Source organism: Chinchilla lanigera, unplaced genomic scaffold (genome assembly GCF_000276665.1).
Source record: "Chinchilla lanigera isolate Chin_1 unplaced genomic scaffold, ChiLan1.0 scaffold00176, whole genome shotgun sequence".
In the NCBI taxonomy this organism is placed as follows: Eukaryota; Metazoa; Chordata; class Mammalia; order Rodentia; family Chinchillidae; genus Chinchilla; species Chinchilla lanigera.
The window spans coordinates 356,973-370,311 of NW_004955577.1; the positions used below are offsets into that span (position 1 = coordinate 356,973).

The 13,339-nt window shown below is 50.3% G+C and overlaps 1 protein-coding gene and 1 long non-coding RNA gene across 5 annotated transcripts in view; one reads left to right on the plus strand and one right to left on the minus strand.

The window, feature by feature from the left end:
- Positions 1–1,751: 1,751 nt before the first annotated feature.
- LOC102018040 lies at positions 1,752–8,057 on the minus strand. Of its 2 annotated transcripts, none has more exons than XR_001232463.1 (3): positions 7,804–8,057; positions 3,286–3,410; positions 1,752–2,976 (listed from the first exon to the last, which is right to left on the minus strand). It is a non-coding gene; the product is annotated as an uncharacterized LOC102018040 (long non-coding RNA). The 2 variants fall into 2 exon arrangements; XR_265079.1 differs by lacking the exon at positions 7,804–8,057 and adding an exon at positions 6,792–7,700.
- Position 8,058: 1 nt separating this feature from the next.
- Pemt (phosphatidylethanolamine N-methyltransferase) overlaps positions 8,059–13,339 on the plus strand; it is a 78,108-nt gene continuing 72,827 nt past the window's right edge. For 2 of the 3 annotated variants that reach the window (XM_013509631.1, XM_005413970.2), the window contains exons 1-2: positions 8,178–8,266; positions 10,316–10,359. Coding sequence is in view for 1 of the 3 variants with exons in the window: in XM_005413968.2 (XP_005414025.1) it covers positions 8,099–8,266 (168 nt within the window). In the remaining 2 variants the exon portion in view is untranslated. Of the gene's footprint in view, positions 8,267–10,315; positions 10,360–13,339 lie in introns of all 3 variants that reach the window. The other variant, XM_005413968.2, reaches the window with a different exon arrangement.

Here is a 13,339-nt window from a genome sequence, read left to right on the forward strand (position 1 = left end):
TGATTGAGATTGTTATTTGATTAGGTCCCAGACGGAGTCCTGACCACTTGAACAAGGAAGACATTTTTGAGATGTCTACATTCCAGAGTGAGCCCTTAGGGCCTATGAGAAATATCAATAAGCATATGCAGTACATCACGTAAATAAAACAATGATAATCGGTGAGGCACGGTGGCGCACGCCTGCTATTCTAGCACTTGGGAGACTGAGACGGGAAGAGTACCACAAGTTCAAGGCCAGCCTCAGAGAGTTCAAGGCCAGTGTAAACTACATAGCAGAAATCCTGTCCCAAAATGAGCAAACCCCAGTGATAATCATCATAGTGTCCTGCATCCGAGGAGTGACTTACATACACAAGAAAGCACCCAAACCCGCTTTCAGGGAGGAGGTCTTTGTGACACTCCTCACCTGCGGGTGAGACTCTGTCTCTATCTACTTCACAATAAATTCCACCTGTACTTCGGCACCACTACTTATGTGTGCTGACTGAATTCTTTTTTGTGGTTTTTTTTTTTTTTTTCCGGTACCGGGAATCGAACTCATGACCTTGTGCTTGCTGGGCAGACGTTGTGCCGCTGAGCTAAATCCTCAGCCCTCAATCCTTTCATTAAAGGGTGCAAAGGACCACAGACCAAGGAGTGACGGGCTGGTTCCTTGAGGCGTCAGGATCTGGCTTCCTGTGATTGGTCACACACACTGTGGTTTTGTTAATAACCACTGAATTTACACTTTAAAACATACAATTTTCAATGTAAAAAATTATACGGTGACTTTTATGTAATGTGAAGTTTACCTCTTTTTTTTTTTTTTTTTTAGGTGCTGAGGATGAAACCCAGGGCGTTGCATGTGCCAGGCAAGTGCTTTATCCCAGAGCTACGTCCCCAGCTCTCCATGAAAACATTTCAGCATATTCTCTGTGTTTAACATTAAATTTTTCTGTAAATTTAAACGTGCTCAAAAAAAATGTGCTGTAATATTTAGGTCTGATACAGTAAAAGAACAGAACAAAACAAAACAGGAAGTAACTGGTGGCGCCCCCTACAGGCCGGGAAGCTGGGCCTCGCTGCCCCCCCCCAACCCCTTCCCATTCACCAGCCTGTACCTCCCTCTCGCTGCTTCTGAGCAGGGTCCTCTCTTCTCCTGGGGTCAGCAGAGGCCCCCTGCCCAGGCCCGACACAAGGGTGTGCTGCCTGTAACCCTCGAGACAGCCACACGGGAAGCAGTATGCAGTACATCACGTAAATAAAACAATGATAATCGGGTCCCACTGAGGGGACCCCTCCCAGGGCCTCAGTAGGCGGGTAGTGGAGCTGGGCTGGACTCGGTGTATCAGCCGCAGGGGACGGAGGGGGCACAGCGGTGAGTTCAGCTCCCAGTAGTCCCTAAACAGCAATGCTGAGGCTAGGGACACACATACAGCCACTGCCCGACACACAGGCACACTCACACACACAGAAACACACACAGACTCACACCCACCCTCATCCCTTCGGCACTGAAATAACACATTCAGGCACACACACACGTACTGAAAGAGTCACACCCCCTCATGCAGACACTGAGAAACAGACTCACAACGACGGGTGGAAAGACACACACCCTGCAACACCCTGCAGTACGCACATTAACACACAGGTACATAGGGAAACTCACACACCCCAAGGAGACGCACACACGCACACACAGAGACACACTGAAAGAGTCACGTGTTGACGCGCAGGCCCAAACACCAAGCCGCACACCCTCACGCTCAGGGGCTGCTAAAGTGCTGGTTACATAAATCCTGGGCTGACGGGGGTGACGCCCATCAGGAGGGCAGGGGCAGCTTCGAGTCCCTCTTGGCCAGTGGGTCACTTTGACCTGACCTGCCTTCCCACGAGGTACTTGGCCATCTGGTGCCCAAGTGCCCTCTGCAGACGCTCACTGAGGTGGGTGGGGCCAGCCCCGCATGAGTCAGAGGCCAGGGAGCAGCTCTGGCACTTGGCAGAGGCACTTGGGGAGCTGCCCTCTTAGCTAACTCCCTTCCCATTCATGGGTCAGTTTTTTCTTTTTGTTTTGTTTTGTTTTTGCCACGCTAGGGACAAAAACCAAGTTTGGAGCATATTGGGCAAGAGCTGTCTACCTTCTGAGCTACACCCCAGCCTCCCTCCCATTCACTGACCTTGGACTGTCAGAATCATTGAGTAAAGGTGTGAGCTTCCAACTGGATCCTGAGGGTCACAGCTACTGATAACGACAGCCGTGCTGGTGACAGTGGATGAATAACTAGCATTTACAGAAATACTCTCCAGGGTCGGCACTGCATTATCACCTTTGATCCCCATGAGGGGCCTACAAAATCAATACTATTATTGTACCATTATAGAGTGGGGAGACAAAGGTCTGCTGAAGTGAAGTAACCTACCCAAGCTTGCACAGTTAGTAAGTGGTCACACTGGTCCTAGAGCCGGGAACAGTTGTATTAGCCAGACGTCACCCCAATGAGGCTGTGTAACAAAGACCCTGGCCTCAGCGGCTGACAGCAACTTACATTTACATTTGTGCTCAGGGTCTGTAGTTTGAGGTCGACTGGCTCATCTAGTTTGGGCTGGGCGGGGTGGCTCTGCGCTTGTCCTGGGTGCAGGCTGTAGGGGTAGCCCGTGTCCACCTCGTATGGCGCTTGCATGGCAGATCCTCAGGGCCAGAAGCTGCACCACACTACACCAGCCCCCCGAGGCTGCAGTGTACGTCTTGTTCATTCTCATTCTACTAGTCAAGGTCAGTATGTGTTGCTCACAGCAACAGGGAAAGGGTGTGGGGTGGTGAATATTTTGCTGAGCAAGAATCTGATTGCCCAGCCTTAACCAGAAACTTGGGACGTGGCCGGTACGTGGCCAGGCACGTGCAGCGGTGAGCAGGATGGGCTGTAGAGTCGGGCTGACTGAGACTGGGGTCCTGGCTTCAGTGCTTCCTGCTAACGCTTAATAGTTTTCTGCTCTGTAAAACAGATTGTTGGAAGTTATAAATGGAATGATGCATATCAAATGCTTGGCCTATCTGTCTGCCTGCCTATCTATCATCTATCTATCTATCATCTATCTATCTACCTATCTATCTATCTATCTATCTATCTATCATCAGCATTCAATTTAGTGGCTTAGGGAGACCCTGTCTCAAAATAAAAATAATTTACAAGGGCTGGGGATAAAGCAGTTCAGGTGAAGGCCCTGGGTTCGATCCCCAGTAACACACACGGAAACGCACATATACACGAACACACACAATTACACACGCAGTTATAATTACCTTCTTGTTTTCTAGCTTTGTTCCACAGTCTGAGAGAGGAAACCACGTGATCTCGGCCCTTGGCACTCTGACCCGACCAGCTGTGCCCCAGGACAGGGTCTGCTTTGGCAATGATCCGTGTGCACCTGAAACAAAGGTGCACCCCGCAGCTGTGGGAGGAAGCTTGCAGGCGTCAAAAGCGTTGTTCAAGTTGCCTCCAATGTTATGGGCTTTTTCTGCCTCCTCTTTACCAAAATGAAATATTCAGAGTCCGCAGAATAGCTGTCCTGTTACAAGTATCTATTGCTGCCTGAAGAAACTCCCAGGGACTTTCTCTTCTGGTTGGGGCTGCTCTTAGGCTCTGTGTGCTTGAAAGTATCTTTATTCTGTCCACATTTTATATTTTAATTAATTTTTTTTTTTTGAGACAGGGTCTTGCTATGTAGTTCAGGCTGGCCTTAAACTTGTGGGAATCCTCCTAGCTCAGCCTTCTGAGGGCTGGGATTGTAGGCACGTACCACCATGCCCGGGATAACTTTTTTTCTTTTTTGGGTACTAGGGGATTGAACCCGAGGGTGCTCTACCACAGAGCTACATTCCCACTCTTTTAAAATTTTGAGGTAAGGTCTCACTAAATTGCCCAGGTGGTACTCAGCCTCCAAGAGTACTGGGATTACAGGTAAGTGTCAGCATGCCTGCCACCACCTGTATTTATGAAGGATAATTCCACTGAACTGAAGTCAACTTTGGCCCCAATCATTCATTTGTTCAGCAACTATTTGATGGGTTCCAAGTAGGTGTGTTCCAGGGACATGGAGGGATGTTGGCTGGCAAAGCAGACACTGGCTTGCCCTCTGAAAAGAGAAGGGGAGGGCGGTGCTGGCAGAGCAACAGGAGGTACAAAGACTGTGGCTGGGAGGAACGGAGCAGGGGCCTGGATGGCTGAAGGGAGGCTGCCTCAGAGAGCAAGAGGATCTGGAAAGTACAGTGAGGAATCATGTTTTGCCTTCATCCTTAAAGATGAAACTTGAGCTTGAGGGTGGACGCAGGGAAAGGCAGGAGAGAAGGGAAGAAACAAGGCGGGTTCTGAGCACCAAATACGGACCAGGCCTCTCACAGGATCCTAAAGTCCTGGGGAGGCCGGACTGAGTCCCTGCCGCTCACTCCGCTGTGAGGGTGGACGGGTCCCTTCCATGCAGTCAGCTTCCTCCTCCGGGAAGCCAGAGCAACACCCTTGCTCTGCCCGGGCTGCTGTGAGGCCTGAAGGAAGCAGCCAGCCTGGAGGGCAGAGCTCAGGAACTGCAGTCGGCAGGGCCTCAAACATATCAGCTACTGCTTCGTGGCTAGGATTTTCTCTTCCACTCTCAGACTCAAAGAGGGCAAGTCATCTTCCCCACATCGGACAACCAGGAAGTGGTGGCAAGGACCTCAGCGGGCGAGAAGCAGGTTTGAGCCAAGCATGGTGGCGCATGCCTGTAATCCCAGCACATTGGAAGCTGAAGCAGGAGGATTGCTTCAAGTTCAAGGTCAGCCTGGGCTGCATAGTGAGACCCTGTCTCAAAAAAAAAAGTGAGTTCGATCTCTTGTTTGCGTGGCAGACTCCATCCTGCTCTCCACCGATAGGGTCACTGAGGCCCAGAAAAATAACTTGTCCAGGGCCACCTGACTCTTGTTCATCGAGGCATTGACCCGCAGGCCCAGGAAGGCGCTGTGTACACACAGATAAAAACTCCCACGCTCACAAAGCTCAACTACTGGGGTGTTGAAGGGGCTGATGTTACACAAAGCAAACAGGAAAATAAATAGATTTGCTAGATGGCAGTGAGGGTTTTTGGGAGAAATACAGCTGGGAATGGGGATGGCTGGCGCAGTGGAAAATGGGGCTCAGGCGGCCTCACTCCTCCCCCTGCTGTCAGCACGAAGGAAGTCACTGAAGCGGGGGCTTCCTCCTCAGCCTGTGGAAGGAGAGAACAGGGAGGGAACTCACCTCTGTCCCGCCCAGCTCCCACCCTGGCTCCGGCTAAGTCTGCCCACCGGCTCCTGGCCAGGGACACTGGGAGCCATTAGGATACCTATTTCAAGGATGGAGAATAGATTCACAGTAGGGAAAGCTTTACGTCTTACCCCAAATCACTCAATCAGCAAATGTTGATGCAGCAATAAAAGCCCATTTTAGTGCCTACTGAGAGAGCACAGGCGGCTGGAGCCAGTGCCCAGGGGCAGCGCAGCAGTGAAGGCGAACCGCTGGTGGGAGAGGAGACATCAGGGTTGCTCCCTGATGAGTGGCTTCTTTCTGAAGAGCTATCAAGGGGCAGAGAGAAAACCCCAAGGGAAGAAAGGAGAGCTGTTTGTTAAAACTTCAGGAAAGGTCACTGGGTAATTGGGCTTCAGGGATAGATAACACTGCCTAAGAGCTGGGTGTAGTGGCGCACAGCTGTAATCCCAGCACTTGGGAGGCTGAGGCAGGAGGGTCATTGTGAGTTCCAAGCCAGCCTGAGCTATATAGTGAGTTCAAGGCCAGCCTGAACTACATAGTGAGGCCTTGACTCAAAAAAAAAAAAAAAAAAAACAACAAAACTCCTGTCCAGGAGTGGAGAAGGCCACCCCTGAGGTCGCGAGCCTCCCATTACTTGGGGCATGTAAGTAGATGTGGCTTTTTCATTTGCTAGGGAGGCTGAGGCAGAAACGTGTGGAAGCCTGACCTGACTGATCTCTTCGAAAGCCTTCAGAGGGCCCGAGCCTGTAATCCCAGCATGCAGAAGGCTTCTGCTAGGAAGCAGGAGGATTGATGCAAGTGTGTGCCAGCGTGGGCTACAAGACTGAGTTCAAGACCAGCCTGAACTACTAGATGGCGGGACCCTGTCTTGTTGGGGAGAAATCCAAAAGACCCAGGCAAAGACTTCTGCCTGAAAATATCCGCATCGGGCTTTTGATCTGAATTACTCCAACCACATTCAAGCTGCAAGTCTCGCTTCCAAGCAAGGTGTTTGCTTTCACTGAGGGAGAGTGCTGGGGGTGGAGCAGGATGGGTTGCATCAGTCCTGAAGTGACATCTAAACGGTTACCTTCCTTTATTCCCAGATAAGGCAAAGACATAGAAATTCTTTTTCATGGTTCAAACAAACAAGAATTTCCGGGTGGGTCCGGAGACTGGGGCTTCAGTGGACATGTGGTAGGGGTGAGGGAGACGTTTCTCAGAAGCCCTGCTGCTAGAGGCTCCCCAGAAATGGCTTGCACCCCAGCAGGCCTGCTTGAGATCCTGAGCAGGGCACGGTTCCTGATCTTTGTGATTGGTCGTTTAGAGAACCAGCCCTTCAGCCCTATGTACCCAGACCTGTGGGTGGCCAGTGCTTTTTTTTTTTGAAAGTCTCTAATTTATCAGTACATTTCAGATGTTCAAAAAAAAAAAGATATACGTAATGATCAGATTCATCATAGGGATGAATTCATTTGTACCTGTACATGATATATCTTACCCCCCCACACGCCCCTACCCTCCCTTCAGCCCCTCTTCCCCTCCTACTCACAAAAGCTTTGCTTTCCTCGTGGGGCAGTTCCAGTGTGCCCGCTCCAGCTAGGCAATGCTGGAAGGTTGTGATCAATTTGTAAAGCAGTCAGCACAGAACTGAGGGCAAAGGCCGCTCAGCGGATGCGCTGTGGAACAAGGGCTTGACCTTGGGTCAAGCGGAATCGGGAAGGTGAGGTTGAAAAAGTCCTGCCCGGTCCCCTGCTGGCTGGGGAACGGAGCAAACTCTCCTTCCCCATGTATCTAATACCTGGCTACAAAAGCAGTTCTCCAAGATAGGAAACAGGCATGGTTATGTAAAAGACACTTTCGATAGTTAGCTTATGAATATGTGGCAGCTAGGGACAGGGCCTGAGATAGTTGGGTGATCAGCTGCGTTAATAAGAATTGTTTTTGTGGTTATTTCTTTGAGACAGGGTCTCACTATGTAGTTTAGGCTGGGGTTTAACTCAATATGTAGTCCAGACCGGCTTCGAATTTGTGGTAATCGTCCTGCCTCAGTCTCCCATGGTGCTGGGATTATAGGCCAGCACCACCAGGACCCGCTCATATAGATAAGAATAAACCGTGCTCTAGGACTTTAGACCAAGAATAAACTTCCTCAAGCAACACGCAATGCAGTTCCTCCCTACTATCGTCCTGAGTTCCGAGGAATTTAAAATGCAGAATTACTGATCCGCATTGTGATCCTTCGTTTTGTTTCTTCATTTGGGGACAGGACTGGGATCTTGCGTCGCTCTCCGCAATATTAGCGCGCAGATACGTTCAGAAAACACCAGGGAGCAAACGTGGGACTGAACGAAGAAACGAGAGAGCGGAACAGGAGTCTGTGGCTGAGCAAAAACAGCCAAGGGGCCTTGGAGGAGCCGGTACAGCGCCTGGAGGAGCAGCTACTGTGCCCGCCTGCATCGCCTGCAACGCGAATCTCAGAGGGGGCACGGCCCGCCAAAGTCCGCGACTGCGGGAGAGGGTGATGGTGGGAGAGAGCTGCCCGGGAAGTTCCTTATTTATACCTAGGGTGCGCGGCCGGTGGCTTCTAGTCCCACTGCCTCGAGTCAAAGACAGGGTGGCCAGGCCATTTGGGAGTTCGGGTGCAGGGCCCGAGGACCAGAGGGACACCACGGCCTGGCTGTCTCAGAACCTGCAGGCTCCCCCACGCGACTGACCCTGGGGCTTGTAGTTCTCGTGTCACCTCTCGGGTCACCGAGAAATCAAGCAAGACGGGGATCCGGAACTACACTTCCCAGAAGGCTAAAGGAATCGGGGTCACCGGAAAAGCGGCCCGGCCGGTAGCGCTTCCCCAGCGCGATGGGGCCGACTCCAGGGGTGAGTGACTGCGCGAGGCCCCCCCGCGTGGTCCCTCCTGTGGCGGCCTGCCGGGGGAAAGGAGCTGCGGGCCAGGGAGCCGAGGCCATGAGTAGCACTGCGTCGGGGCCCGACTGCTGTGGAGGCCTGGGCAATATCAACTATAGAAAGGTACTGATCGTCCTGGGCGGCGGCTGACATCCGAGAGCGATGGGGAAGACCGCCTCCAACGCCTAGTGGGCGGGGCCATCGTTACCAGACAACGGGGTGGGCGACCCAGGCGAGGCTGCGGCTGTTGTGCGCGTGCGCGTGTTCAAGCGCGTATATAAGCGTGTCAGAGAGTGGGGAGCTTTGGGGGTTGAGTGTGCACGTGTGTCTCTGAAATGAGTCCCGAGCATTGTGCGTGTCTCTGGGGAGACGGGAGTCGCATGATCTCAGAGATGGGGTCTCAGAGTTCGTGTTTTTGACATTGTGTCTCTGAGATTGTGTGAAATCTGAGATTGCGTGAATCTGGGGTTTTGCACCTGCGTCTCTGGGATTGTGTGTATCTGGCATTTTGCACGTGAGGTGTTGGCACTGCTGCGTTTCTAGGACCGTGTGGTCAGAGTTGCGCAGGGAGTGCGTGTCTGCGAGTGCCAGTGTGTGCAGGTGTGAAGGAGCAGCGCGCCGTGTGCACACTGAGAGCCTGCGCATGTGTGGGGACCGTCAGGGCCCGTGCTCCCATCCTGTCTCTGCAGAACCCGGGGCAGAGCCCTGGGCTCCCCCACCCCTAACCTCGGGAGGCTGCGGGCCTGCTTCCTGCTAGGGGGGAGACTGGGAGGTGTGGGACTGGGATGGCAGGATGAGCCTGGTGTCTGGGAACGTGGCTGGGCCGACAGCAGAGTCAGGGGCTGGAGAGTTTACATTTCTCAGCATCTCCCTGGACTCCCAGTTCCTGCATTCCCCATTCTCCCGACTATCCAGGCTGTTTCTTAGATTCTTCATTTGTCTTTTTACCAGCTTTCCCCACCCGCCTCTTTTGGGACAGAGTCTCACTGCGTATCCCTGGCTGGCCTCAAACTCGCAGTGATCCTCCTGCGTCTCAGCCTCCCAAGTGCTGGGCTTATAGGCGTGTACCACCACGCCCAGCTGTCAGTCCTCAGCTACACAGTATCTCTGCTAGAAGTAGCCTCTAATCCAGTTCATTTGTTCTCTTTATTCATTACTCTTGGGTGTGTGGATTCATTTTTTCATGGATACCGCCACTGTTTCCCAGGGGCCTTGTGCTTGACAATTAAGGGCCTGCTAGTGCTGAGCTGACATCCTTATGAAGATGTTGGGCTGTAGACAGGAAGCTCTCTGGAATCAGCCCTGTAATCCCAGCCTCGGGAGGCTGAGGCAGGAGGATGGCAAGTTGGAGCCCCGCCTGAGAATTAGTGAGAACGTGTCTAAGTAAATGAATAGGGCTGGGTATGAAGGTCAGTGTGAAACCCTGGGTTTCATCCCAGTATCAAGCAGGGTGCTGATGGCGGTGCTGATCAGCATATTAGAAATACCGGGTGGGAGGGTTTGTGAGGGAAGTTTCTGAAATACACCACTGGGGGAAGGTTTCCTGGTTGAAGGAAGCACGTTCACAGGCCTTGAGGGCTGGAGGGTGGGCAGGACAGTTGGTGAGGATGGGTGGGCAGCAGAAGGCGGAGGAGGCTAGTTTTCTTATTTTAGTAAACTTTTCACTGAAGCGTAGCATCTGCTCAGGCGGATGGCAGATCATATTGTACAGCTCCTATGTTTGCTGTGACCACCCAGCACGGGACAGGTTATCGCCAGGCGCCCCTGGGGCTATCCTGTGGCCCTCTCTAGGGAGGATGTTCTATCGATGGAATCCTTGGAATCTCCCAGCACTGATAGTAATGAGAGTCTGTAGACCCACAAGGTCAAGGCAATGATTCATGTTTTCTACCCCAGCACATGGAAGATGGAAAAGGCCCTGGCTTGGGAGTGGGTGCTTCCTGGAGGGTAGTGGGCCAGGAACTTGTGAGAAGGACGCTGTGGGGCCTCAGGGTCAGTGTCCCATCACAGACCTCCCGCAATGACGGGATCACTGGCCTGCCCACAGATAATGGGAACCAGGCCTGAGTTTTAGGCCTGAGCCAAGAGATGTCAGGCCCGGCCTGTGGGTGGGAAGGTTACCTGCTTATGTGTGCGGGGTGTTCCTGACGTTTCTCCTCCCCTTCCTGACAGGCTGGGCCCTGCCGCTGAGAAAGACTGGAACGTTTCAAGGACAGGTCAGGCTGACCCTTGTTAACTAACAGTCTGTTTTTTGTACTGTGCTCTGTTGGTACATTTCAGTTTCCTGTTTCCAAGGGATTTTTCTTTAACAATAACATCAACATTATATATTTGTCTTATGTGGTAGCTCTCCTTCTCGGTTCAGAATCTCCGGGTTTAAGATATGTCAGCCTTTAGCCTGAGAATGTTTTAAGGTTTTTCTGTACCCCATGGGCACCTGAGCTGCAGGTTCCCGGTCCCGTCCTGTGGAAACATCGTGTGTCCCATCTGTAATGTAAAATTCTGTGCTGGGGGTGTAGCCAGTGCTATAGTACTTACCTAGCATGTGTGAGGCCCTGAATTCCATCCTCAGCATGGTGGGGGGAAAAGGAAAAATAAAACCTGTTTGGTAGCCACAGAACAGAAAAACAAAGAGAAGATAGAAAAGAAAGGTAAAAAAATAATTTTACCGACATACAGTTGGCCCTTTGTATCTGCAGTTTTTGTATTTGCATAGCTCACCAACCACAGAGTGAAAAAAAAATTGCAACTGTAGTGCGCAGACCTTTTCTTGTCCTGGTTCTCTAGGCCGTGTGGTGTGATTATTCACGTAGCATTTGCATTGTACTAGGCATGGTGAGTCCTCGGGGGGTGACTTAAAGCAGTGGTCCCCAAGCTTTCGCATCAGAGGTCAGTTTTGTGGAAGGCAGTTTTTCCATGGATGGGGCTGGGGGGATGTGGTTTCAAATGATTGAAGCTCATCACATTTATTGTGCACTGTGTTATTATTATTATATTGTAATACATGATGAGATGGTTACAAACTCACCACAGTACAGAAGCGGGGGAAGCTCTGAGCTTGTTTTCCTGCAACTAGATGGCCCCATCTGGAGGTGGTGGGAGACAGGGACTCCCCAAGTGTCTTGCGTGTGTCCGGGCCACTGCATACTCTTGTTGTGGTTGCTCTCACTGCAGAAAACTCTGCTTTTCAAGGATGGGATGCTGGAAATGGAAGCAGAACTTCTGGTGCTTTTATAGTAAACTCAGGATATTCCACCTGGGCTTTAATCCAGAATTTATGGAGATTCAAAGCTGTCTCAAACATACCTTTTTTTTCCTAATTTTTTTGAGATAGGGTCTTACTATGTAATTCAAGTTAACCTTGAACTCCCTATGTAGCCCAGGCTGGCCTCGAACTCATGGCAATCCTCCTGCCTCAGCCTCTTGAGTGCTGGGCTTACAGGCCTGTGGCACCCTGCCTGGCATGAACTATTTATTTATTTATTTACTTATTTATAGACAGAGTTTGGCTGTGTAGTTCAATTCAAGCTGGGCTTAAACTCACAAGGTAGCCCAGGCTGACCCCAAATTTGCACCAATCCTCCTGCCCCAGCCTCCTAAGTGCTGGGCTTATAGGTATGTGCCACAAATATACATTTAAGGCCGTTATAATTTGCGATCTCAAGCAGCTGATCCTCTTTTAGCACGGACTAAGTCAGTCTACCTGGCTGATTCACAAATGGGTCAAGACCATTCCTTCCCAGTCAGTTCTTTAGTGGTTGGAAAACAACGCTCAAACTCTTGCAGGCTGAGATAGGGGGTCATGTACCAGCTGAGAGAAAGAAGGTCCCAGCTCTCTGTCTCTTTCAAAATCTCCGCTTGTAGAAAACCAGCCTTCGAGTTTGTCTCTGACCAAGGGGTGAATGAGGAAGAAAGACAAAAGACACAGAATTAATTTAGAAAGAGGGGCTGGGGGCTCTTGCCTCTAGTGGACAAAGAGCCCTGAGCATTTGCTCACCTCACCTTTACTTGCTCAGACAGGGGAGCAAGCAATTAGACCAGCACAAGATGCACCTGTCTCCCTTTATCTAGAGTACAAGCTCAGGCAAACAACCGGGTCTCGGCTGTGTTGACTTTTCCCTGGAACTCGCAAGGAGCCGTTGTGCCTGCATGCCACCAAAGGAGCGCAGCTTGCCGCTTTCACCTTTGTGCTTGCGGAGGAGGTCAGGTAGGCCTTGATCCTCACTGTCTGGCCTCCTACATCTGCTAATGTCTGAAACATGTCAAAAACCCCGATGTTCACGCCTCAGCCCCGTAACTTCAGTTTGACTTTTTTTATTTTAAAGAGAAAAAAAATAGGGGGCTGGGGATTTAGCTCAGCGGCACAGCACCTGCCTGGCAAGCGCAAGGTCGTGAGTTCGATTCCCAGTACCAGGAACAAACCAAAAAAAAAAACAAAAAAGAGAGAGAGAGAAAATAACAAAATAACAACAAAGACAAAAACAAAACAACAAAAGCAATACAGAATTTCAAAACAAGATGATCAGAATTAACAATGGTTGTTATATTACATATTGTTATATCTTCAATGAAGTTGCTCAGATTACCAGATGTAAGAATGCAAGATTGATCAAACAATTAAAGAGAATAAAAAGTAATAAAAACCATTAGAAATATTACAGAGCTTCACTAAACAAGATGGTAGGAACTCAACAATGGTTGTTATATTGCATATTGTTGTCTGCAAATTAGTTGTTCAGATTAGCAAATATAAGCATGCAAAATTGGTCAAAAAATTTTAAGCATTAACTGTTCCTTTCAATAAACTGATAGACATCAGCAGTACAGTCATCCCAGCTATCCTTGTGTATACATATATATTTTTTCCTTCCTTCTTTCTTTCTTTTCTTCAGTTTGGCTTTGAATGCAGCCACTTTATCTGCTCACTTGAACACAGTTGCCCCTCTCCTCTGAGTGGACACATTAAGTTTGTTGGGTGGGTTGAATATGTCACATGAGAATGCAAATTTTGCAGTTCATGCTGCGTCATTGAAATGTGCTGCCAGTGGTAACTGTTTTTCTCAAAGAAATCTCTGGAGTAGCTCTTGTAATTTCAAAACTCTGGCCAGTGATCTACCTTTAGAGTGCCATCTCACTTCTGTGTGTAAGAAAAGATGTATTGTTTTGTGTCCATCTCCTCATAGAGCTGCATGAATA